Source organism: Anser cygnoides, chromosome 1 (genome assembly GCF_040182565.1).
Source record: "Anser cygnoides isolate HZ-2024a breed goose chromosome 1, Taihu_goose_T2T_genome, whole genome shotgun sequence".
Lineage (NCBI taxonomy): Eukaryota > Metazoa > Chordata > Aves > Anseriformes > Anatidae > Anser > Anser cygnoides.
Genome location: NC_089873.1, coordinates 48,966,001 through 48,993,364, shown reverse-complemented (window position 1 = coordinate 48,993,364; position 27,364 = coordinate 48,966,001). Strand labels below are relative to the sequence as shown.

The 27,364-nt window shown below is 44.3% G+C and overlaps 1 protein-coding gene across 1 annotated transcript; it reads right to left on the bottom strand.

Moving 5' to 3' along the window:
• Positions 1-1,554: 1,554 nt before the first annotated feature.
• UBE2N (ubiquitin conjugating enzyme E2 N) lies at positions 1,555-17,472 on the bottom strand. The gene is made up of 4 exons (XM_066995095.1): positions 17,202-17,472; positions 3,338-3,584; positions 3,007-3,147; positions 1,555-2,389 (listed from the first exon to the last, which is right to left on the bottom strand). The coding sequence occupies exons 1-4, from the start codon at positions 17,229-17,231 to the stop codon at positions 2,349-2,351; spliced, it is 459 nt and encodes a 152-aa protein (XP_066851196.1). The 5' UTR covers positions 17,232-17,472; the 3' UTR covers positions 1,555-2,348.
• Between the last annotated feature and the right edge of the window lie 9,892 nt (positions 17,473-27,364).

The following is a 27,364-nucleotide window of genomic DNA, read 5'->3' as shown; positions in this document are numbered from 1 at the left end:
GTTCTATAATCCACTTTATTCAGTCACTACCAAACGGGGGCGGAGGATTTTTTTCTATTTATATATTAATAATATTCCATCAAGAACTTACTCAATTTTAATTACATCCCCGTATTAGCTACCAACTCTAGCCAAGTTTTAAGCCCTGAACATACGAACGCCTAGCCATCTGCAAAATGGCTTTGGGTCTGGATTCATCCCACCTAGTTCTAAGCTAAATTCTGTTCAGCACCAATTCAGATCCCGCTTCTCTGCGGAAGGAAGGGAAAGCCACATTCAAAGCCGCACCCTCGGCCTGGAGAGCTGAGGCATGCCCTATGCACCAGGGAGCATCCATTTAAAGCTTTAGGAGGTAGGCGAGGTGAATCCAGGGCCTGCTGCACAGTTCATGCATTCTCAGCTGCCCGCCCCAAAGTCGCCCGCATCAATAGCACACAGGGGGCGTATGCCAACTAAACCCAAGCACGTACTCATCTGTGTAACAAGAAGGTAGGGTTAATGGCACACACCCTTTCTGAAGAACAACCCGTCACCAAGCCCCAAACGCAACTTTGGCTTACATTCAACATAGTAACTACTTTTAGGACAGGTTTTATAGCTCAATATCCCAAAGCTGAATTCTGAACCAAGCTTGAACCGCGTTTCAAGAACTGCAAGGGACAACACCAGTTACTAACCACTGAAAGCACTGTCTGTTGGAAAAATGTCATTTTAATATTTATCTTACATAAGAGCACAATAAATACACCACATTCTATAGAAATTTCAGATGATACTAGAGTAAGAGGGAGAAGAATACCAACAGACTATATAACCACGACCCTGTATTGCATGGCGTAACACTCCCCACTACAACCACAGCAAGCTGTCATTTACACATTCCAGGTTGGCTTTGCCAAAAGCTTTCAAGATTTTATTTGGGGAGTGGAGGGTAGTGCAGGAAGAGAATAGGGATACAGGAATTTTAAGGGAAGTAATAAGATGGGTTCCCAGAAAAGATGCTGGACTCCCAGATGAGATGCATACACTCGAGAACAAGGACGAGAAGGAAGTTTTTCCATCAGAACTTTCCTTCCCTCCAATAAAGAAGCTTTGTTGCTATTTAAGCAGACTGGCTCTTCAAGCAAGTAGCTTAAAAAGGCTTGTAGAGTAAAACCAGTGGCAAGAGGCGCTAGCTAGAAGTGGTTAAGCAAACATCAGTCGATATACAAGCTGGCTGTAACAGTGGTTTCTACACGCACCGGTATTTCGTGTTTATAGAGGACAGGAATTAAAGAAGTTAGAAAAGTGTGCAGCCTAACATTTGATGACAATCAGCAAAGACAAGTTATGCAGATACTCACAATTAGTGCTGTCATTTCCTCTCAGCCTCCTATCTGATTATGCTCAATTTCCATGAAAACATGTATCAGTGCATTACTGAAATTATGATTACAGTGGTTACAGAGACTTTCTTCCCCAAAAAGTCACTCCAAATGTAATTTTGTATAAAATCGTGCAGGTAAGGTCATCCACATAACACAAATTAATAAGTCAGCAAACAGAAGCAAAGAATATTGTGAATTCCACCTCTTTACTCTTTAATCTGTCAGACTGGTGAAGACAAATTGTCAATTCTGGATTCAATTTTTCTTTTTTTTTTTTAAATACGATTGTCACATTAGAGAAATGAAAACACAGCAAAATAAACTGTACAAAGGCAAAGTAGAATAACAAAAAATATTTTACTAAAACATAAGATTTACAGGAGATTTTCCAGACAAGCCATACAAAATGGTCACAAGCTTTTTCTTGGAGGGATTTTTTTCTACACTTGACAGCAGAATCACAATATTATTAGTGAAGGTGATGGATGTTTGTTTAATGTTCCCATTTTTTGTTCAAACAACGAAGCTTGTCCATCTACAGCGTCTAAGTTAGACTGGGCTAGAGGGTATATTCTAAAGTATAACTGGTTAGCTGCTTTTACCAATGCAATTAGCATCACCATAAAAAGGGAGGAGGAGCCCACAAAATTAAAACAAAAAGCCCCGCAGCTAACCCTGCCTACCTTCATTCACAGTGCTTATACTTAAACCATGATGGGATTAAAAGCAGAGATGTGCTGCTGCTTTTAAACAATTTCACAACAATCCAGATGATACTTCTAGCCTCTGCTCATGCGTTACAATAGTGAATTAGGACAAGACACAGATTTGCTAATGTGCATTTAATCACCAAAGGACTGAAGATGTCTGGGCTTTTATTCTGTAATGTTTCTAAGACTGTGTCCATTAAATGCAAACAAAAAAAGGAAGAGGTCTTGGCAGAACAGGAGAAGTGATGCACACTTGATGTTCAAAGCGCATTTAAATATTATTCATGGCATATAGCCTAGTCCATGCTCTGGCTGTAAAGAAAAAAATATACGTATAAGAAAAAAAGTATTTTTCGAGTTTTATTAAAGTCATTGTTTTATTTAACACCACTTTTACACTGCTCCTGCAAGTACACAAAATAGTTCTGAGACTTCACGTGCAATTTTGACCTCCTGGAATATCCAGTATATAATACACAAAAACTGACAGCTGCTGAAGTGGTCTGACTGCAGTGAAGCCAACAGTGAAAAAGGGTTAACGTAATAATTCTTTCAATCCATTACAGCCTGCAACAGAAGCAGGTTCAGAAGAGATGTACTTTCTGATACTAAATAATCTGTTTCTTAAACTTTACACTAAAAACACAGCTGTGCACTTTTATTTTACTGAGTGCAAATTAGACACCCTTACAAATTAGGAACATAAAAGCTCAAGATAAAACAGATCTGTGTTCTTCTAGAAGGCTGCATTTACACTCTTGAATAGAGTGCTGCAGGCATTCTGAGGAAACTTGCACTACAACCGCATGCAACAATTGCTTCTGCACATTGCAGGCATAAAACAGGAGGTCAGGATTTAAAACCCCAACCAATTAGTCATCAGCTCCATGTATTTCCTAAAGTTAGAAAAATAGTGTCAGATACGTCACCTGTTTCTATGGCTTGGGCTTCATTGGTCTTCCATTGCTCAGCTACATCATTTGCTAGTGGATCATCTGGATTGGGAGCGCTTAACAAAGCCTGGATTGATAGCAGAACTGTACGAATCTGCAAAGCTGGGGACCATTTATCTAAAGAGACATTTATAGCAGTATGAAACACCACATTCACAGTCTACAGAAAAAAAAAAAACAAGTTTTCCTCCCCCAAATTAAAGGATAGGTTAGGTATTCTTGCAAACACACTAAATCTCTTTTTAGGGTTGATCTACAAGTTCTGTGCTTATTAACATAAAAAGGAAAAAAATAAGGTTGCACTTACCTTTCAAAATATCTAAACATATTCTTCCCAGCTTGTCTACATTAGGGTGATAAATTTTGGTCATGAAACGTACTTTAGGAGCTGCCATTGGATATTCTTCTGGAAGGAATAGTTCAAGTTTAAATGTCCCACCCTCAAAGGGGGAATCCTGTGGACCTGCAATGACCACGTGAAAATAACGTGCGTTGCTTTCATCTGGCTCTGCTTTTATCCCAGGGACTGGCTCTGCCAGCAAGCGCTGGGTTTCCTAAAAGAAGGAAAAAAAATAGAGGCAATGTAACAAAGACAACCTGCTTAATACAGATTGCACAGGCTGTATTTATTTTAAAACAAGTATTTATCATGAGTTATTTGACTACACCCACTGAAACTACCACATTAAATGAGTGCCTTAAAGTCAAAGAGCAGGATGTGGTGAATGGGCACACATCTCCTTTCAGATCCCTCAGCTGCTGAAACAGCGTACGCCTCAGCAGCACCAGGTAATGGATAACAAGCTGTCCTAAGCAAACCTCTTAACTTCTGGTTAAACTGCTGCCAAGCTCATTTTTTTTCCAGTATACATAAAAGCAATTTGAAGAATACCACAGTGACAATACCAAAAGCGTTTCCCATTCTACCTTGACTAGGAAAGTATTCAAGCTTTACTCAAATACGAGTGGACAGGGTTATTGAGATGAATGTTTGTACTGGAATCAGAGCCAACTTTCAAGAATTGAAACTACTGCTCTGCTGCAATATTAAAGATGTTTTTAAGGATGTTTAATATATTTATACATATACCTGTAAATAGCTTTTGTTCAAGCACATTCATTCTACAAATAAGCGCACTTAAATTTACTCTAACAACCAGTTGGAGACAGACAAGCTGTTCTGTAAGCAGCAGACTTAGGAAAGGCTGGTTTCCTACACAGATTTGTTTTCTTTGTTGCTCAACTCTTCTGCCTACAGCACTAATCCTACCCCAGACACCAAGATGTGCCCATAGTCAAGAGCTGCCCACGTTCTGACCATCCTGCTAATGCACTGAACAGACTAAGCTCTGTACGTCTTTCCCTCCCCTCCGCTGCCAGTCTTCACAAGTCTTGTAGGCACCTTTCCACTGTTATAAAAAAAAAAAAGCTGGAACTGGCAAAAGGACATTAGGCAGGGACAAGAAGTTCTGCAGAAACCTCATTTCCTCAGGTAATTTTAGCCCCATTTCCTGCTTTTCCTCCAGCTTGTTTTCACTGTGTGCAGTTAATTTTATCACCACCTTTTTCCATGTTGACTTTCACAAAGAAAAATTCTCCTGTTTCTGCTGAGGAAAAATGGTACTTGTAGGTGTAATATTAATTTATTACTCTAGTTTTATAGCATAGTTACTCCGTGTCTACAATAGCACTAAAACCAGCACAAAATACCTCTACTTAAGTTCTTCAAATGTAACTGGACCGTTACAATACTTGCATTTTGTTAAAATAAACTCACACAGTACTTGTGCAGCTGTCTTGATGCCATTAAATAACACCTCATTTTAGCAAAAGATAATCGATGTACAAAGCAGCGAAGCCACAATAACTAACACCAAAATCCAACTATTCATCTCAAATTCAACAAGTTCCCACAACTCATAATATTGAGGTTATTACTATGTACAAACACACAAAAAATAGATTTATCTGGTCCGATTCCTTGTTGTGGCTACACACTGTCTACTTATCGGCACAGGGATTAGCTGCCAATGCCACTTATACACGTTCCTTGAAGGGTATCCACGCTGCCCAAAGCTTTCTACATTCCCTCATGCAAATATATTTTAAAGGATACAGGTGAATCTACAGCATATTCAGAATTTGCGATCTGTTGGTTACTTCCCTGTACAGTAGTTTTGTAGAAGAGCAGTTCTAACTGGTACTTAAAGCTTTAGTTCAGCGTATGAGAGCCTGCGAGTAAGAAACCGTGGATTATCCCTGTAAAGGTATAAAACATTCTCCACTTCTTTGAACATGTTTTCAGTAAAAGTGCTGCCGCAGGTAAATGCGCTAATTCAGATTTCCACCTACGAAGGATCATATACTTATTGCAGGTTGACACTTTTGGAAGAGGAAATAGCGTCTTATGCCAAATAAACTATTACAATGAGCCAGCTTGAAATTAACAAAACTTTATGAAAAGGTCCAATTTTTCAGCTTCTTCACAGCTGCTACCACCTGCACTTTGCCACCAGACTTGCTAATAGGCAAATCACATCTTTCCTACGGGTGTGCCTAAATTTTAGATGGAGCCAAGGCTGTCAAACACACATATATAATGGTGATTATAAGCCTTAAACATACGAAGGCTTTTCAATAGCTGGGCTGACCTCAGCAGTCCCTAGCCCCCACTCAGTCCCTCTGATCTCCCCACTGCCTCCCCAGCTACGGCAGCATGCTGACGGCAACCGTCCCACCGAGCCAAACCTGGCTTAAAATAACCCAGAATCAGCAGTTCTCTGGCAGCAGCATCAGCACTTCCACCTGCCAGCAGAACTGAGGGAGCGACGTCTGGCTGTGAGCTGCACAAACCGCCGCTAAAAACCATGCGTCTGTAAACAACGAGCGCGCCCGTAGATGAGAAAAATGGTTCCTTTGATAAGGCATGGCATCGTAGTGAAGGAGCTATACCACTGCTAGCATGTCTTCGCGTTCAGATGCCTCTGCAGGATGCGGACACGGTTATCTTGCTGTAAGACAGCACAGAAGGGGTGAGCATGGAAAAAATCACGTACGTTGCGCAGAGCTACGGTGGTGCCAAGGCTATTCAGAGCCCGTGCAGGACCCGCGTGGAACATGAATATGAGTGGGAAAAGTGCTTTGAACAAGCACGTCTTGCTTCCTGCACTGCACACGGCGCTCCAGCACTATCAGCACAGCTTGAACTGCTTCCAAACAGAGGTGAGGAGGAATACTTGCAAGGAGCCTGCGCGGGAAGTGGCTGACGCTCGTCCTTCCTAGCGGTCGGGCTCTGACGCAGCCACCTGCCGAGCACTTCTCCACGGCAGACCGAACAGCAGCCGTGGCTCCTGTGAGCACACCCCACTTCTCTTTTATGCAGAAGTTGAGAGGTATCTCTGCATCAAAAGAGGCCTTTTTAAAACTCCACACACAGACAAGCTTGTTAAGACCATGGAAAAATAACAGAGGTGATGCCATTCACTGAGAGAACATGAAGTGGTTTTACTTAAATTTATAGATACCAGCTGAATTCTGACAAAACAAGACTTTTGAACTTCAGTTATGAGGAAAGTTATAATATCTTCAATACATATTGGGCGGAACCACAGAAGAGTAGTAGAAAGGGGAAAACGAATCAAAAAGTTATGTTTTAAAGCCTATGCACATAAAGCCAAAAACAAACCCATAAGTCACCCATAGAAGAGTCAACAAAAGTGGGCTCGATCTACAAAAAGGAAGCGTTTAATTTCCTTTAACATGGTAATCTGATTTTGTAATTTTAGGTTACTTTCCCCTGGGGATGGTTCCCCGATGAAAACCAGCCTCTCAAACACCAAAAGAAAATAATCACTTCCAGTTAAACTTTTAAACTTGCTACGTTTCTGAACTTAATCAGGAAGCTCAAGCGTACTCAATATTTCACTTTCCCGTATCTCTTTGGGCGATCAGCTTTCTAATAGCTTCTTAGCTGAGCAAGCGACTCTTGTGCAATCTGCTACTTCCCCCTTTCTCCCCAAACTAGTTTTTGAACCCTTTGTCCAATTTCAGCCGATTTCTTTAAGCTCTGTAAGAAGTCAGTGGCTAGGACAGAAATCACGCTCTGCGCTACTGAAGAGAACATCAGGAAAAACCCCGATACGACTTGTGGTTTGGCCACTTTATTTCAAGGCACGCACTGTTTCTTGCCCACCAATGTGCCAGTAGGGGTAAAAATGGAGCTAGGATACCCACATTTTATCATGTAAAGCAGCATAAAAGGATAAATACACAGAAAACCAGGCTTTACAGTTCTGCTGCTAAGACAAGTGTGTTCGCAATACAGCAATTCATTTTGTCTTCGCAGAAATACAAATTTCCATCTAAATAAGTGTTTCAGAACAGCACTTCACAGTGTTTCTTATCAGCTCTCCTCTAGCATACTGAGGTAAGTTTCACAGAAAGTATTAAGACGGGTTTTGAGCTCTAAAGCATTTAACAAAGTATCCCTTGCATCCATAAGTTAAATGCTTATTATAGTTATTTCTATTTGCCATACTCCACAGCATTTTTAGAATGAGATCTCTTCTTGCTCTTACTTTTACTCCACTTTTTCCAATTTCAAGTTAATCTCACAGTTTTCATTGATTAAAGAAAATGAATAAATAAGTGGAAAATGAAGATACATGCCAGTCAGGGCTTCCAGAAAAAAACACTATCATTCACAACTGGTTACGTCCCCCCTACGATTTTATTTCTTATTTTTAATTAAGTGCTTAAAAGAAACACAGAAGTGTTGAAGGTGTTTTGACATGCAAAAGTAAAGCTTTGCTTATTAGCACAGGTGGCCTGAAGTAGAGTGACAGATGATACGGGTGGGACAGATGGTGGAGCTGACATTCTCTACAGCTATTCTTCTATGAAGACATTAAACTGAAGGCTAATTGTACCCGAGGGGGGAAAAAACCCTCAACCTGTTTATGCAGCAACCTGTGAGGACGAGGCTGCCCAGGAAGAGATCCGTGATGGCTAGCAGAGAGCAGAAGAGCAGGAGGTGGGAGTGGAGACTTTTCACGTTGCCCAGACAGAGCAACCGCACAAACAAGATACTGATTTCAGCGTTTCGTTCTTTGAGCATTAGCCTTCATCAGCCTGCTTTCAGCGGAAGAAGAAAAAAATACTGAAAAGCAGGCAAGCACCACGATACTCCTGCATCCACACCCAGAGCATGACAGAGCCCCTCTTTAAGGAGGCCAACTGAACAAAAGAAGATGCTGCCACACAGACACGCACGAAAATCAATTTTTAAAGCACAGTACAAAGAAGGAATCTATTAAAAATATACAATTATTTTCATCCATTCTAGTCTTGCAACAGTCTTTAATAAAAGAGGCTTAATAAAAGCCTCAAGTTGCCAAGACCTCAGCCAAAACAACAAAAAAGAATGTCACTACATGCTGCAACTCTGGAAAACAAAAAGCTTCTGTAACGTACTTCAGAAGCCTTACTTGCTATCAGCCCCCTGGCAGCACCAAACAACGGCACACTGGAAATTACAATCAGAAGGCTCATTTGAAAAAAAAAAAATATATATGTATTTCTTACATAACAGAGCCACTGCAGTTGAACTGAAATCTTTAAAGCTTCACTTGCCTGATAAAGACCATTCCAGCAGAGCAGGAAGAAACTGCTGCATGGGATTAGACAATTTTTAAAGTTTCTTCATTGCTTTTTATAATGGAGTACTGTATTCTTTGCTTGGAAAAACAACTGCTATTCCTTTCCCTGTACTTTGGCTATAGTTAACCGCCACCAATTTCATGTTGCCTACCAAGGAATAGTGGCTAAAATAGGTAATAAAGGAAAAATCAGCATCTAACATCTACAAAATACAATAAAAATTAAAAAAGGCTATTGTCTGAAGACTTCCAGAATTTCAGAAAGAAGTCTGCTTGCAAAGTCAGCACAAACTACCTCAATGAAGAAATCCAAACTCAATGTCTTCAGCCAAAGTTGCTCTGCTTTGCAATTTATGTCTGATGCTCAGCTTCTCATCACCCCCGTTTTCTTATTTCACATTCAGTATTACTGCTGTACAGTTAACACTGATTAAAAAAACCCTGCATATTAATCCATAAACATAGTTAAACAAAGAATCCATAAACATAGTTAAACACTGAGGTCTTTAGAGAGATGTTACAGTTGGAGGAGTACACTTCGGACACAACTTATTGCAGTCCTTTGCTCTACTCAGTCTTTTAGTATCAACTGTTAGATCACCCAGTGAAATTCATGAAGTCCTTTACAACAAGAGGAACCTAGAGAAATCCGAACACCGTACAGGGCCTGAACACTTTCAGCTGGTAACTGAGTGGCCACCAGGGGGAAGGAACAAAGAAAGCTGCGGGGCCTTCCCACTTCGGCCTGTTGGGCACCAACATTTGTCCGCATAGCGGTCTTTTGACCTCATGGTGAACGAAACACAGCGTGTAGCCAAGCCAGGGGGAAAAAAATAAAATAAAAATTACAAGAGAGAAAAGCCCGTGGGCTGTCCCACCACATGGCCATGCAAACAAAGAGCTGTGCCGACCACGAGGAGGGGGCAAACGCACGGTGTCAGAAGGGTGGGAGAGGAGATGGCTCCAGCTGTGGCGGCAGCACAGGCAGGTGCGAGCCGGCAGGTGAGAGCCTGGAAGGAAACGCAGAGGCTCCTCCTCGTCCCAAAGGAAGAGGCTTAACTACCAGAAGTGCTAATTTCAGCACCAGATGGCAAACGGCTAAATTAAAGCGTTCACCCACCTATCAGGTCCTAAGTACCAAAGGCTCTGTGTATCTTCTTACTCGCTATCAAGTCATCTAGCGACTTCTGACAGCGCCGACGGCACAGGGAAAGGATCCTTATGCCCAGCAGCTCTGTGCCAGTCCTGTAAAGATGTAACATCACTGAGCCTCTCAGAGTTCAACACAGCCGTGACAAAACTGCTCTGGAAGTTCAGAACAGAAAACATCAATAAGGCCTCTTATCCAAGAAGAGAACGCTGTGGCTATCACAGCTGTTAAATATTTAGGCTTCTCGAATGCTGCAACGCCACACCTTCACGCAAGGTCTCGGGGGAGTTACTCTTATTTTCATCAGCACAACTCCCTACACAGCCGCCAGGTAACTTACCTTTGCTGCCACCCAGCAAGATGGAGGTTACAGCCCCGAGACCTTCTCAGGCCAAGGCAAGGCACAAGCCCTCTTCAACCCTCTTCAGGCAGTGAAACATTTTAGCTACTACCCACCCCGACCTGCAAGTCCCACCAACCCTGAACAGCTTTATCCAGGGCCGCTCAGGGAGCACAGATGATGGATCAACATCCCTCTTTTTAAAAGATCACCCACAACAGAAGCTACATCTCCCAGTGTTTACTGCTGCCCCCTCGCCGGACATCGCCATCCCTCAGCCCTACTGAGAAAGCACATCCCGCCAGCACACCTTATTCGATTCTGTAGAAGTTAGCTGGGCTCTCTTACCTACGATTTTAACCCCAAAATCGTTGGCTGACCGCACAAAACTCTGCTGCCACCTAGCAGAGGACAGCGACTCCCAGCAGAGTGAGGGACGAACAGCTGGCACCGGCTGCAGGTAGAAGCTCCTGCCTCCAAAAGGCCAAGGGCAAGGCGCGGGAGGAGGCGCTCCAGGCACCGGGGCAGTTATCCCGTGTGGCCCACGGGGCAGACACCCGTACGGCAGCCCGCGGAGCAGGCTCGAACTGTCACATCCAGAAGCACTTCTAGAGAGGATGTGGTGGAGATTTCAAGTTCTACAGATGACACTGCAAGTTAAGAGTTGAACGACAAAAAAGAACAGAAAATGAAAGCCACCAGCTCCACTTTCTGCTGTAGCAGAGGTAACACCACATGGAGGGCACCGCACGTACCGATTTATGTGGGAAAAGACAAAACCAAAAGATACCCTTCAGTTTAACTAATTGCTGATCAGTCACTTGTCAATATTTGCTCCCTAGGGAAGAGCCAACATTTCCTGTCAAGTTCTCCAGGAAGATTTCTAAGGCAAAAGAAAAGTAAATATCAAAAATCATAGATTACACCAAAGTTCTGCTCTGAGTGACTACGAACCAGCGCTAACCCACTATCTCGTTCTTTGTTGCTCCAGACGTTGACTTTGCAATGAAGTCAAACTGTTCTCCCTGCTATTTCAGCCCACCAGTCTTCTTAATCAACTCAGCTCACATCTATAACTGGGTGTTGTGAGGAAAGGTGGACATCCGAGAGTCCATCAGAGTGGGAAGCCGTACGCCCTCGGCAGCAGGGCTCACTCGTACAGTCACATGCAGCCCTTTCATCAGCCCGAGCAGTAGCAAAGTCAAACAAATGAGATCACAGAATTGATTTGGCTTAAGAAATAACCTTTACTGCGGAGTTCGGAGCCAAAGCAGTCCCTCGGTCCAAGCTTGCTGCAGCAGCACACACTTTTTTGTGCCAGCACAGCCCAGGTTACAGCTGTTTACACAGTACGGCGGGCCAACGAGAACCACAGGCTAACCACCTTGAGAACTTCTAGTTCATCTAACTTAAGGTGGTGGCAGCTTTTCCACCTTGTGCTGGCTGCCTGCACGAACCACGGAAGTGTAACACCAGCTTCAGCACTTCACTTCGGAGCACATACCGTACACGTTTATTTCCTATCTTCATTCTGATCACAGAAAACCCTTGCCAGCTACCACTACCTTCATGTTCCAACTACAGCTAGTAGTTGGTTGGATTCATTTTCTGACACGAACTAGAAGCTAACGGTTTTAGCTGCACAGGGCTAAACTGAAAGCAGCACACTGGCACGCGGACAAGTTATAATTACTTGCTGCATGGCAATTCTTCCACGTCCTTTCAGCGTGGGATAGAGAGGAAGATCACACCTCACCATGAACTGACGGGTTGCACAGAAGAAGGTGAACTGCACGCACGTTTTCGCTTTGATTCTCGAGGGGAAGGCAGCAGGAGACATGAAGAAAGTTGTCAGTCAAAATTGTCTTCTACATACATGGATAAAGCTGCATCGGAAAACCACAAAGACCTAACCCGGTAACTTTTTCTAACAGCACATCGCATTTTGGCACAGATTCCTCCAGACTCTATCGTTTCATTAGCTACAATTAAGAAAACAAATTTGTTACCCAGGCGAATGCCCCGCTGCCTGCCAGATCTCAAAATGCTTAGACGAAAATTGCAACGCTGTAAAACAGCTGCGTTGGAGAAAGTCTCCTGAAGATGCTCTCCGGCCTTTAGGAAAAGAAGAATTACCAATGAAGCCCATTAAACTTTAACGCAGAGGTCAGACATCGTAAAGAGAAGGCTGTGCTTGCGGTTTCCAGCAGCTGGCCTGCACACGGATGCCTCTGTTCCTTGCCCGGGGTGCGGGCACCCCACCTGCCTGCTGGGGCTGCTGCCCCCCAACACCCACACGGGGGGGGCACCGCGGAGGTCAGCACCGCTCTCCCCCAACACCATCCTCAGATTTTCCGCAGCAGGTTACGGGATTTTGGAACCGTGAAGCTGAGATCCTGTGCAAATTCCTCAAGGATTATCTGGGTACTAGCACAGCTCAAGCTTTTTACGGTGCATCTGCAGCTACGGTAAAGCAAGGCACAACTGAATTCAGTACGTTAATAGCGCAAGCCGTTCCTGCCGTCACGTTTACAGTTCACATTAAGGCCCTGCATTAACATATAGGGCCAACGATCAAAGTGGGATTAAAGCAAGGAATTCATACCGAGCTTTTGTCCAAATGCCATTTATGGCAACATTTGCCACTTGCTTGCTCACTATCAGTACTAACCCACCCGTCACGCACAACAAAAACCACATTTTTGCTTTGTGCTATTACACAAAACAAACAGTGAGGATATATTTCTGCTGGCTTTCAATGGACCAGGCAACAACTGTGTGCAAAGTGATAAAAAAACACTGCCATCAATACTAAAAGTTTATTTTACTACATATTTGTATCTCAAAGATGCTCAATTATTATATAAGAAGGTACTCCAAACAAAATTTTTGCCTCTAGCTGGATTATTTGCCGTTCTTTCCTCTGAGTTTGCCCTCTGGTTACTACCGCAAGCTTCTCTAAGGAAAGGACTATGCAAAGTTATTGGTGTTCTTCTCTTTGAGACCTTTTATTAAGGCTCCACACTTCCCATTTGAGGCCGGCTCCTTGGTGAAACTTGACCATATTCCTACCCGCTGGGGCTGTGTCTCCCTCCCAGACTCCCCCATCCCCACGAACCCATCCGTGCCGCCAGCCTCCAGGCTGCCGCACCTGCCTCGGCACCCTGCGCTGCCACGGCCAGCCCGGGCTGTGCTCGACGGCTGGCACGAACACTCTGAGGGGTCACGAAGCACAGAGCGTATCGCCTTCCTACAGCTGCTGGAGACTCAAAAAAAATCTGAAAAATTCAGAAGTTTCCATCCTTCTGTCAAATGTGAAGTTCTCCACAAGATTCAAACAGCATACACGGGGCAAAACACGTTTCAAAGACCAAAGATCCAGCTTCTCCGGTGAATGCCAAGGAACTGCACTGACCAGAAGTGATCTGTTTTCTACGCCAAATAACCACTCAAACTCAAAATACTACCGAAAGATATTAAATAGAAAAGACTGGACATAAATTTAAATTGCTTATGCAAGAAACAAAGAAAGGCCCCAAAGCGTCGGAGAAATCAAGAAGTAATGGCAACCTTAAACAGCCTTTCTTCGCAGGAAAATTATGCCACAGCAGTCCACAGCTTCCAAGATCAAGTGAGAAACTTCTAGCCAGGCAAGAAGGCTGTGAGTGAATTTAAGAACCCCTAGATAGTTTCAGAAGTTGCAGACTGAATACGTGATTTATATTAAAAAAAAAAAAAAACACAGTTAAAGCAGATTATACTTACCCCTAGACCAGAATTCTGCACGTGCCAGTCTCCAAATACACCACAAGAATCTCCGTAAAACCTCCCAGAAAGTTTACTTTCCAAGGTAATGTTTTGTAACTCTGCAATCCAAGCGTTACCCAGATTCTCAAAAAACACTGCTAGAAGGAGCTCGCTGGCAGTAATGAGGAAATGGCTTCTTATGTTAAACAGCAAGGAAGGAATATCTCAGAAAATAACACTACCGTGCAGGGGAGGAAATCAGAGCCCAGTAGCTTCACACTGATAAACTCCTTAACAAAAAAGAAGTTTGAAGAAACACCACGTACTGCTTCAGCTGTTTTGTTTCATGATACGAGCAGCTGCAGCGATTTAACAAAAGTGTTTTTAGCAGCTGGTTACACAGTTAACGCAGACCTGGACACCAAACCATGAATGATGAGATCACTGCAGCAGCGAAAACAGCAGAAAGAAACATTTCAAAAAGATGACACAAGGCAACATTGCCCGTCCCATTCAGATACACTGACTGCACTTGACACAGAAATGAGGTGGTTTGAATGTCAGCCAAAAAAAAAAAAAAACCAGATGCAATTCAACTCCTTACTCCACTGGAGCTACGTGACTTTGCAACACAGGAGATAATTGGTGTAATAAATGCCTGAAAGTAAAAATTTCTGGGTTTATTTATCGTGTACATTGCAAAGAGTCACTTTTAATACTGTGCAGTAGGAAAACAGAATGCAGTCCACCACAAAGACACAGATCTATGTGAGCATACCACACCACATTTTCTTTGAGGAACAGATTTTCTGCACAAACTGACTCTCCAGAGGACCCTTGGTGTTAGACTACTGAAGAAAATCAAAATACCTCCTCTCTATTCACAAGAGGAAAGTTTCTCCAATTCCAGTTATACATTCAAGGACTCAGATATCATTTTCTGCTCAACATTTGCGATGTGTTAACGCTGTAAGCCACACCTCCAAAGCAAATCATCTCCTGAGCGTACAGATCATCCACCCCACTTGTTTAAAGCCTGTGTTTCTAAGTAATTGGCATATAGCGAGCCGGGAGTAATCCCTTATCTTCTGCAAGAAATACTTTGCCACATCTACACCGTCACCTTTCAAACGAGCGTGGGGTAGTACTGACAATATAAATAGAGCTCTCCGCTGAGCCGAGGAGAGCGCGGGGCCGCCAGTCACCCCGAGAGCCAGGCCGCGTGCCAGCAGCCCAGCACCACCAGGCGCACCTCGGGCAGCTGCCTGGGCTCCGCGCCCTGGCCTGGTGTGGGTGCGTGCTCCTACGCCCAGCTGGCCACTGCTGCGCCTCCCCCAGGTGAGGGCGCGAAGGCTGCACGTGGATCAAGGTGAAAAGGGCTTCTGCTAACAGGATCCGTAGTGAATTGGAGAGAAATGGCTTCTGGTGGAGCACCTTGTACTGCAGCTCTTTTAGCCTTCAGTAGCCCCCTTCTATCCTCTGACCCATCTTTCTCTCTTCCAGTTCCTTCCCTCATCTTTCAAATTCGCACTAGCAGCAAAGTTCATTTACTGCCCTTCATGTAAGGCAACCAACGTTGGGATATGTAACTCCTACATTAGGATCAGTAGGACAGCAAACATCAAATCCACCCTCATTTGAGACTCCTGAAGACTCAAGCGGACTTACTGCTAGGCCTGCACCTCTGCAGCTGTGATAGTTCAAAATACTGCTTTCTGCATTCAGGACTGCGATGACTAGCCAGATTCAAATCCTAGACCATACATACATCTGACGTCCTAATGCATGCACAGCATGGGAGATACAGAACGGGTCACCCAACACAACCAAATCAAGACTCAGAAGCTGTAGACTGCATGCAGACAACCCATAATGCATACACGGGGCACAACCCACAATACACACTGCCCTGTAACAGACATTACTCCTGGTAGAGTCTAAGGAAGACCCCTCTGGAGGAAATATGGAGCTTCCAGGACTCTGCTGGTAGGAGCATGTGCCCACCCATCCATCTCCACGGATGGGATAAAACATTCCTGTGCCATCACCTATCTCGGAAAAGAGCTGTGAGCATTGCTCTATATTTTTTTTCCAAAAGAAGCTGAAAAAACAAAAGTGCCAAGAAGGAAACGTATGTACCAGCTTACAAGTGGGTGCGCTTCTTGGCTGCGCGCAGGAAAATTGTCAAAAGCTACAGAAAAATCTAACATGGGCATCAGCTCCATGAGTGAGCTCTCACCACATCTCTGTGATGAATCCTGGTTCTGCTGTGTTATGAAACTGTTTTGTCGCACCTGAAATACGTTCAGCACTGTATGCTGTGAACCAAGGCAGCTAGATTACCAAAATCACTCTTGTAAGATGTGCCTTACGAATGCTTACGTTTCTGAGCAGCAGTCATAGTTTAACCGCTTTGATACACAATGAATCCTAAGCCCGTCTCATTTTTACCTCAACTCCTCTATCATCTATCCCATAAATCGATCGTTTTAACAACAATCCGGTTTTATTTTTGCATCATTAACTTGCCATGTTATGGTGTTTTATGGTGGCTGGCCGCTTTGCATGCCCAACCAGAAGAGCTTCCCAGCACCGCGAGTTATCTGTGACATTCATTCATTTGGAAGAGAAACGGGGCGCTACGATTTCCCCTGACTACTAACGAACCTTAATGCAGCAAGTTAGTAACCCCTGTAAAAGCAGTTAGCAGCCACGACTCGAGGACTTCAAACCCCACCGCTGCAGACAGAGCGGGGCTGGGGGGATTCAGCCCAGCAACCACCTACAGGGGCTGCAGGACCGGGCCACGGGGGGGCCGGCTGGGGGCACGCAGCAGCCCCTGTCCCCGCGCTGGGCGACTCCGCCTCGCTCAAACCACGCCGGAATCGCCCCCGAGGGCGGCGGGGAGCGCCCCGGGGCCGCAGCGGAGCCCGGCGCCCAGCCGCCAGCAGCAGGCCTCCGGCTCGCAGGCCCGGGCAGGCCCCCTCCGCCCGCCACGGCCCGCGCCCGCCCGGGCAGGGCCGAGCACCGCGGGGATGGGGGCCGGGCCCCGGGGCGTCCCCGCGCCGAGCCCCGCCGCGGGGGGGAAGGGAAGGGAAGGAAGGGAAGGGAAGGAAGGGAAGGAAGGGAAGGGGGGGGGGGGGGGGGGGGCGCGCATCCCGGTGCCCCCCGGGCGCAGCTCCCCGGGAGCGCGGCGGAGCAGCAGCGGGGCGGGCGGAGGGGACCCGGAGGGGAGGGGAGGGAAGGGGAGAGGCGGGCGGCGGTGCGGCCGCGGTACCTTGATGATCCTGCGGGGCAGCCCGGCCATCTTGTCTCGTCGGGAGCAGGCTCGCGGGCTCGCCTCCGCCCGGGGATCGCGCACAGCCGGAAGCCGCCCGCGCCGCGCTTCCGCTGGCACCGCCCTCGGCGCGGCACGACGGGCAATGTAGGCCCCGGCCGGCCGCGCGCGGGGAGCGGGCGCTGCCCGCAGGGCCGCACCCGGCCGCGCCCCGCAGAGCCCGGGGCGCCGCCCGGCGCTGGCGGGGCTGGGGTTTCCTCGGCCTGTCGGTGGGATAACGCGTGCTATTCCTGATTTCAGCCGCTAAAGTGTCGCAAAAGCACCTCCAAACGTACTGCCTTTGTGTTACTCAAGCCCTCCAAGTGGATTTTCATCCTTCTTGACAGACAAATGCCGTAGAAGTTAGAGGTCACTTACACAAACACCATTATTTCTCGAGCATCCCATGACACCCAGCTGTACAGCTGCATTCCAGCAGTAACACCCAGCGTTATCGCTGCTGTACGGGTGGGAAATAAAAGCACGGAAAGGTGAAACCACCGCCAGAGGTTACCGAGCAGGCTAGCAGCACGGCCAGGAACAGGATGCTGCACGCACAATTCCCTGTCAAGTGTTTTCTCCCAGGTCATGAACAGGACTTCTAGATGGCCTATGCCATGGTGGAAAGGAAAGGTCTCTGACACTGGCAAATCCTGACTGCATAACTGCTGACACATTCCTACCACAGGTACTGCCAACGTGTTCTATGTCCTAAAATTTAAGCATTTATATCAACGCATATTGTGTGGCTACAATAACATGAAGCACGTGTCAGATGTGGTGCACCTCCCTCCTTAGGATTAATTAACAGAACATCCTGAGCAGGAAGGACCCACAAGGAGCATCGAGTCCAGCTCCTGGTTCCACACAGGACAACCCCCAAATCAATCACATGTCTGAGAGCATTGTCCAAACACTTCTCCAAATGCATGCTCACTGCCGTGACCGCTGCCATGGGGAGCCTGTCCCAGTGCCCGACCACCCTCTGGGTGCAGAACCTTTCCCTAACCCCCAGCCTGACCCTCCCCTGTCCCAGCTCCATGCCGTTCCCTCGGGTCCTGTCGCTGTCCCCAGAGAGCAGAGCTCAGCGCCTGCCCCTCTGCTCCCCTCATGCAGGCTACCATGAGGCCTCCCCTCAGTCTCCTCTAAGCTGAAAACTTCACCCTCCCCACAATACTTCCCCAAAACTTACCTAGTTTTCCTTCTTTATCCTTCTCGCTACAGAAGGCAACTAACAACTACATTGTTCTACACTATTTGATCTCCTTAGCTGTTGAATAAAGCAGTAATTCCAATAAATTCATGAATAAATTCATGAGAAAAAAAAAAAAACCATAATTGCTGTGCACTCTTATGTACATGTTTGTCCCTTTAAACACTTAGTTGCTCTGCTAAATTAATGGATGTAACTTTCTATGAAGTCAATAAAATCAACAATAACGTGACATACAGCAAGAAAAGTGCATGGAAGCACATTTGCAGAATTGGAGCTTAAAGGATTCATCAATAACACACCCTCATCCTGCAGTGGAGAAGGGTGAGTTCATTTGCATTCATTACTGAGCTTGTGAAATGGCTGTGTTTAGATGTGGTCCTTCAGCAAAGTCCGGTCTTGCTAGTTATACCTATTTTTAATTCTTTAATTGTGGATTTTCCTTTTTACTTTATTACAGCTTGTTGCTACTACTAAACTAGACTGAGTGTATACTTTTGTGTACTCAGTGCCTTCGTAGTACTTGCCATCTCATCCAAAAAAGGTGAAATGATGAGCTCTAGCAAAGAAAAAAAAAAAAAAGTAAGGTGGAAAAAAGCCTTTCTAAGATAATGTGTTTCTTCAGCTGGATGTTTGCTTTTTTTTTTTTTTTTCCTAGCTTCATATATTACAGTATCTATAGCATATCTGGTGCCTTACAGTAAACAATTATCATCTAGGCTGCTAGGGCTCTCCTTCTAAGGATGCACAGTGCTTTAGTGTTTGATTCTGGTGGCAGCAGTCTTGGCGATTTACTAGTTGGTTGAGTTTTTTCACACAGAGATGTGAAATCCCTTCCAAATGACGGTAGCACAGCTTCCTACCCCTCTGCAGGAGCAAATAGTCTAAACAAAAAGTATTGCATTCGAGACATTCTTTGCATGGGCAAAAGTAAACCTCAGACCTGGGCTCACATGGGTGGTTTAGATCTTGTGTGGTACGAAAACTGCTCTTGAGGAAACCTTGTTTATTTTGAAGAATTTTGAGGCTACATTTAAGAGCCATATGTAGAACTCATATCTTCACAAATGAAGGATTACTTCGCAGTAAATTATAAAAGCCATAAACGCAGTAATGCCTTCTCAAAATGTCTGCCCCTTGGGAAAGCAGTGGCATTGGTGCAAATGAATTAACATAATCTAGTGATGACCACAATGTACTGCTGATCTATACAAATAACTGCTTACCACTGAGCAGTATGAGAATGGGTTATAGAATCTAATTGCTTTTGAGAAAAGGGATTACAGCAAACTTTGCTTAGGGAGGCAGGAGAGAAAACTGAGGACAGAAGGTTAGTTAAAAGAGGACATTAACATTCATATAATCTTGCAGCTTCATGAATAACTGCACATATTTGTAATCATGTTGCTATGACACCCAGTAATAACGAGGAGTCTTCATTTTGAATTAGCAGGTATGCTGACATGCAGAAGGAATGCATATGTTTAGGTTATTTTAAAAATTGTTCTCTCCATGTTGTGTAAATTTCACATAATACAATGGACAGCTAAGGGACCAAATGGTCCCATTTCACCCTTCCTGTGCCTTCACCTTCACCTATGCCAGTAACCCAGAAACCCAAGTATGTACTTGTCAGCATCAAACAGATATCAGGATATAGCTGGAGAAATTAAAGGCAGCAATTCCTTGTGAATTTTGCAAAAATGGACAGACAAAAGATAGAAAAGCTTTTGGTAGTCCCAGTGGGAGAAACTCTCAATGACTCCAATACTTATTACACATCAAAGAATCTTCAGTGTGTCACAAATTTGAAGTAATTAGAACTGATTTATCTTTTTACACTGCTTGCAGAATTACACATTTTTCCTTGTTTCTGTCTTCTCTCTTTCTCCACCCCCCACCCCCTTCCACCTTCTAGCCTTCTCCTGGAATACTGATCATTAAAGGACTGCCATAAATGGAGAAAAAATATAGGCCAAAAGATGCTTTTAGGATCAGTGTGAGTAAAAAGCCACACAGCTCCTTGAAAGTGCTGGAACTTCTGCTCTGTAAACCTTGCCCCATGTCTGCTAGATGCAGCAACAGTAGAGCATAGTTGACTTAAATGCTGATGAATGTTGTATGTGGTGTTCTCTTACAAGTGTTGCAGACCAGGAATCTCACTTGAGTCTGTGGCTGCAGCAAGTTGGTCTGGCAAGCTATTACGTTTGAATAGTTTTCATTGCTCAGCAAGTGGCCTGCCACATCCTGGGGAAGCTGCAGTTTTCATGATGCCTCTCTTTCTGGCTTTTAGGAAGATGTTTTTGTAGTCCGCTTGCTCCAGAAATGGCAAGGAACAAAAACATTATTTCTTTATATCTACAAAGATTTAGGTCATACCCCTAAGTTATTCCACTCCTACTAAGACTGCTACAGAGATCCCTAAGCATCCATATGGGTGCTGGAAAAGCCATCGAAACTGGCTACTCCAGAATCCTGGCTTTAGATTTTGCTTCTTTGCACTCCCTCTGAACAAGGGATATCTTCCAGGAGAGGCTATAGTTAAAATTGTCATTTTATTGCATTCTAAAATTACCACAGAAAGCAACTTAATCCTCTGAATCAGAGCTGGAACAAAACATGTAAGTATGTCTCCTCAGCTAGTCACAGCCTGTGGGGAGGTTCTTGCACCTTCTTGGTGCTTTTCCACCTCAATAATCTTCCAGTGTCCATCCCGGAAGGAAAATACTTTTCCCACTCAGCCATTGTTGCCACTGTAACTGGGCTCTGGACTGCAGCCCACATAGCACCGTGTGCTCCCCCTCCATTTGGCATGTCTCTTGGAAGGCTTCCTTGGAGAAGAGCCACTGGTGATCCAGCCCAGTACGTCTCTGCTTTCCACTTCCGCTGGTGAAATAGTTCTTCAACACTCCTATTCCAGAATTCGAGGTTGACCCTAAAATGCGTTTATTCGTCTCTCCTAGGTTATATATTTTGAGCAGTATTGCACAGGAGTTCCTTATCCACACAATTTTTCAAAGTCACATATAGCAATACCATTAAAACCACCTAAATAAATGTACAAGTTTCTTGGATGGCATGGGAGGGGGAGCAGACAGGAGAAAAGTAGAGAAGAGAAAGTAGATCTGAAAAACTAGATTTTCACAACACTACACAGGTAATTTTTCAAAATTTGTAAGGTGTTTCAGCAATCTTTTTATTTATTTATTTATTTAGTAAAATAAAAGTTTATTGGGGGAAAGATAAAGTTTTACTTTCATCCTGAATATTGTAATTAATGAAGTCACACATCTTCATTCAGACAGCCGCCTTGCCTGACTCAACCTGGTATTTTTCTTTTTGTAGGTTGAAAGATAAAGATGCTATGTGTTTGGCAGTCATTGAGATTGATACTTTTGTTTAAATTAAATTGAGATTTTTCATTAGAACTATTGCCTGGAGTTCTGTCTGATTGTCTCGTAGAGCTGTCAGTTGCTGTTTGCTTCCCCAATATCCTTGAAACAAACCCCACAGCTCAGACAGAGTCGTAGAATCACATAATATCCTGAATTGGAGGAGCCCCACAAGGATCACTGAGTCCAGCTCAAGGAACGTGATAGCTGTACTGCCCTTAGATGAGTAAAGACCTTGTTACGTGGTATTTTGACTCCACAGCTGTGTGTCAGGGCCCTGAGTGCACAAATGGACCTTAATTGCTGTGATTGGCCTCAAGTGGGGCCTCCACCCTCACCCTCTGAAGGATCTGGGTGTTCAGCCCCTTCCTGAGCTACACCTCAGCGTGCCTACCCCTGGCCCTCTTCCTGGGTTTCCTGGGCCACCCTTGGACCTGGCCTGTTACCCTGTCAGGCCTGATGATCCCTGGATGAACGACAGGATGAGCTGTGGTGACCACCCTGCTCTGCTCTCCTGCCTCTGGTGCCACAGATGGGGTCACCACTCGGCTCGCACCGGGGTGCCCTCAGCTCCCGGGAGGGAGCAATGCTGCTCCATGATTGATGCCTTGCTTCTGAATTCAGGTTGCCTGAAAATGCAGGTACATTTTAGAAAAGCAATCTTGCCTAGCTGCTGTTGCTGTTGGTTGCCTTTTATAAAGGGTTACAAACACAGGTATTTCAAAGCAAATTTAGGTAGAGCGCTTGTTAAAATTGTTGTCACCTATAGTCCCCATTCAAACCAGAGTTCACTCCTACAGCACAGCTCCAACAAGGCCTGCCTCAGCAGTGGTTATTTAGGGTGTAGTTTCATGTCAGGGTTACACCACCTTGTATTTGCACCCCTGCTGAAGAGGGATCCTGCCCTCGTCCTCTGCCACACACTGCTGCTCCCTCAGCTCACCCATCTTGCAGAAGACTGAATAGTTCCTGGGTGATCTGTGGGCTGATCTGAACTGCTTGCAGCCATACAGCTGTGTAGTTCTGGCACAAGAAAGGGGACAGGAACACCTGGGGGGATGAGAAGGGAACAAACTGTAGCTCACTGGATTAGGTGAAACTGTGTACTTGGGGTCAAGTTACATCAGACAGCTGAGTCAACCTGTCAAAAGGATGAGGCCTTATTTCCTCTTCCCATCCCACTCCTACACTCCTTCCTCATCCACAGTGTTTCCCCACAGTTCACTTCTGGATCTTGTCAGATTCTACTGACCTGACTCACCTCATTAACCTGGCAGAAACACGGCCGTTTAGTCCAGTCTTCAGCTGGAAGGGTGAATTGATTTGCCTTACACTGTGGCCTAGCAAGCACCAGAGACAACAAAGGTAAATTCCAGGAATGGGAGTGAAGTTTCCCCCTTTAATATCAACGCGTTATTAAACCAATTAATTCTGGTTGTCTCTTACCATTTTTGACAAGGTCACTCTGCCCTGTGTTTCTGACCCCCTCCTTCCATAGGTGCTTATCCGCTAAAGGAATGGGAGGACTGAGGGATTATTTATTTATTTATTTATTTATTTTTGACTTGTTTGCCTTTCTGACCAGCTCACTGAGGCATTAGAGCCGGCACAAAAGGAACAGTAGGACACGCAGTAAGATGCGGCAGGAATAGGATTAGCCCTTCCAGCAGCAGCGACACGTCCTGTTGACTCAGCCTGTCTTGTCCCACTGCACCTATGCGGGAGCCAGGACAAGGAGCGCGTTCCTCCTTGCACAAATCCGTGACAGCCACATCACACCATCTCTAGGATTATGGCAGTTCTGAGAACAAACTTAAGCAACCACCTTATTTACCAACGAGGTGCTCTATAATGTCACTGCAGACAGAAAATGTAAACAAATAATTGCAATTATACAATTAATACTCCCGGGACAATTCAACACAGCTGCTGACCGTCTTCCTGTGACAGCTTTTCCTGTCATCTAGTTACTCACTGAGTGGGTGCATCCATACCAGCTGAGCCTGTGGATGACTAATCTTACTCCTCCTCCTACCCCCCTTTGCAATCTTACAGAAGTCTTACTGCAATTACAAATCTCACAAAACCTCGATTCTTTATTTTACACAAAACCATTTTGACAATTTTTGTTAAATGTTGTAGAAAGTCTGTTCAACAGGATGATTAACCAAAAAAAATTATATATGTACATATACTGAATGAATTCTCAAAGTATTATTTAGAATTTACACTAAAAATATTCCTTAGTAAATGTCAGAGTATTTTAAAAGAACTGTTGTTATCCTTACACACAAATGGGGAAACTGAGGCACAGAAGTGCAGTTTTTCACGTGGCAAAAATCACAATAGTCACTGAACAACTTCAGAATGATCTTATCTGGCAGTACCAGCTGAAGCTGTCCTGGGAGAAGAAATCAGTTATATATTTTACCTACACAGGACATCACAACGGGATGCTGAGAGTCCAAGCCTAAACTGTAGGAAACACCTCTTGATTTTTATTTACTTATTTATTTATTTATTTATTTTTGTTAAATGGCTGCTTGAATACAAGAATAATATTGCTTACTTGAACTACAGTATAAGCATAAGCACAAATTCCTTAGGCTGTATTCATATACACTACAAACACTTTAGTTGCAGCTTGAATCCTTAGCGGCACCCAGATGGACAGGTGACAGGATGAGATGAGATTTACAAAAGAATGAAGATAGCCTATTGACATAAGCATTGGAGTTGTTTCTGGGTGTTTACAGATTGACTTAAAATATAGAAACCTCTCTGGCTACAGTGTAACATGAGAAGATTTAACAATTAACACCCTAATTACTTACTGCTGTGCCTTATTAGAGATTTGTGCCCTGAATTTGTAAAGTAACTACACAAAGATTAAGACACATTATTTCAGGAGTAAAGGTTTGTCCATCTCCATTTTTAGGAAACCATCCTTGCAATAAAACAAGCCCATGCATTCACAAATTCAGTTTCACTTCTAGGTATGATTATATAGTACCATTCTACTCCAGATTTAATGGAAACAAAAGAAACCAATTGCTTATTCCTTGAGGATTTTGAAACACTGGTTTCTATGAAAAAAAGAAATACTTCCCGTGTTCATTTTGCCAATGAGCAGCCCGAACGAATGTACTAAGAAACAATTTCCTAAATATACCACTGCAGAAAGAGAGCTAGAACAGCCAAGTCTGGATTTTCTATTTCCCACAAGGTGAGGGGGAGATGGAGGGAACAACACAAAAAAAAAAAAAAAAAAAGACCACATCAATCTAGATACCAGCCCTGATTTATATATTTGTTCCTCTAAAGCAGAGCCAACCAACACAGCCCTGCCTTCATTACTACATAGTTTGTTGCCTAACTGTGAATCAACTGTTCAATCAGTTAAAATATTTCCTGGAGAAATTTATGACTGACTGCTCCAGTAAGATCAAAAAAGGTAACACTTTTTCTTCAGGAAGAGAGCAGTCTAGAAACTATACTTTCGAGGTTTTTCAGAGATGTGAAGTCCCAGGAAGAGGTCAGCCACTCATGGAATTACCGCTGGTGCCTTCATAGTATCCACGCAGTTAACGGACAGAGAAATCTCCTTTCTGCTCAGCCAACACAGACTGAGCAACTTTCCTCTTTGCTGCCCACAGTATGCTGAAGCTAGCAATGCGGTTGGCAGTTATTAATAACCCCATCTCCAGACATACTTGAGAAGTGTGTAGTCACGCTTCTGAGTGTCCTTAAGCAATTCCTGTCTTGCTCCCAGAAAGTTGTAATCTGTCAGAACATGCTTCTAAGAATAGACTCTCAGAACATTATGTGTCAGAGAGGGGGTAGACCTCGTATACTGTCTCCCAAAACCTTTTTTAGAAACAATCTAAAAATAGTCTGGAAACTTAACAGGGAATGTGGTTTAGTTTTTAAAAATAAAGTTCTTTGGTGTCTTCCATTGCAACCTTCTAGAACCGGGATTTAGGTTACAAGATGTGCCGCTACAGTAATCTTTGAAAAGAACACATTTCCAGAATAAGGAATACCCACAGGTTACCTCTAATTTAAAACTAACGAGGGTATAAAATCAGGGAATCTGAAAGCCTAGTGGAGGCTGTTTTGTGAATCAAAAATTGAGAGGGCTGTCAAGTATTCCCAATAAGTATATACAAGACACAAAACATTACTACAGATTTCTAAAAAACCCTGTAAGTGGTATGCCATTGTCTCAATGTGAAAGACAAGACTAACGATGTGATAGTGCTACGTAACAGATACCAGTAATCCTCCTGGTGGCTTCCCTCCTGTGTGCAACCAGACATTCCCTCCAAAGAGCACGTAGCATTGGCTATGTGGAAAAAAATAAAGTAACTAAAAACTTACGTATATGTACATATATAAGGAACTACAAGATCAAGATCTTTCGCTGTTCTTTATAATCTTGTTGATGAATTAGTTCCTTGGTGGTTAACAGCTGAATACAGTTGGCCTATGAAATTTCCCAGGTTAGGAAGCTTGTTGGTCACATTGACCAGTTTGCACCACGTGCAAGATCCTGGTAAGAAGCCTGACAAGCAGTACCCCTGTTGTGACAACAACAAAGTTTATGTGCTCATAAACTCAGCAAGATGCAGTCTGAAGTAAATCAGTTTATCCCCACAATACCCATGGACAAGGTATTCTAGAATTTCACTCCTTAAACACGACTTCACTTCCTTATAGTAATTTCCAGACTGCATTTCTTTCAGACACTTTATAATCATTTATTTTTGTCAACACCATCCTTGAGCTTAAAATCGTCAACATGTTTTCTTTGTTCATCAGCATAACCACTCTCTTGCTTGCATTCAGATTCAAAAGGCTGTTCTTCATCCAAGAGCTGACCTCATCCTGGCACAACAATTTCCTTGTGGGAATAACGAGCTGGTACGTAGCAGAAGATACTCAGAACTGTGTGGCTTCTGTTTGGTGCCCGAGCGCAGAGCAGATCACTGTGGCTGTACACAGAAATTTGATGGAGAAAGCGCGGAGGAGTCTTGCAGTGGAGATGCAGTTTCTGATCTTGGTTGCATCTTGGAAAGATGAAACCTAGATTGTAAAGCATTTTGGCACCTCTCTGCCCCTCTCTCCATGGCTTACTGACTCCAGTATTCCAAGCCTTTCATCTCCCACTTGTCAGGAAAAATATCCAAAAAGAAACGTTTGCTACTGCTCACGGGAGTGATCTGTGGGAATAACCGGCTCTTGACCAGAGATTTCTGGCTACACGCCTGCTGGGCTTCTGGAGGCTATCGGCATGGCTAACTGCTCTGCAACTACAGAACAAGGTCAGCTGTTGCTGAAACCGTGAGGCTTCCACTGATGATTGCGTGAAATTCCTAAACCACAGACCAGAAAAGATGCAATGTATCTTCAGGCTGAAGGCACCTGGAAGAGGTCGCATTATCTGTAGCTCTCTGAAGGAGCGGTTCTGTGGAAGGAATTGCCACACAGTTGGCTGGCGTGCCTTAGAGACACAGATG

Excerpts from the sequence above, each read along its gene's own strand:
- UBE2N (XM_066995095.1), bottom strand. The coding sequence starts at position 17,231 with ATGGCCGGGCTGCCCCGCAGGATCATCAAG. Across the intron at positions 3,148-3,337 it reads ATGTTTAGATATTTTGAAAG|ATAAATGGTCCCCAGCTTTG; the intron begins GTAAGTGCAACC and ends ATGTCTCTTTAG. Across the intron at positions 2,390-3,006 it reads AGCCCAAGCCATAGAAACAG|CCAGAGCATGGACTAGGCTA; the intron begins GTGACGTATCTG and ends TTTTCTTTACAG.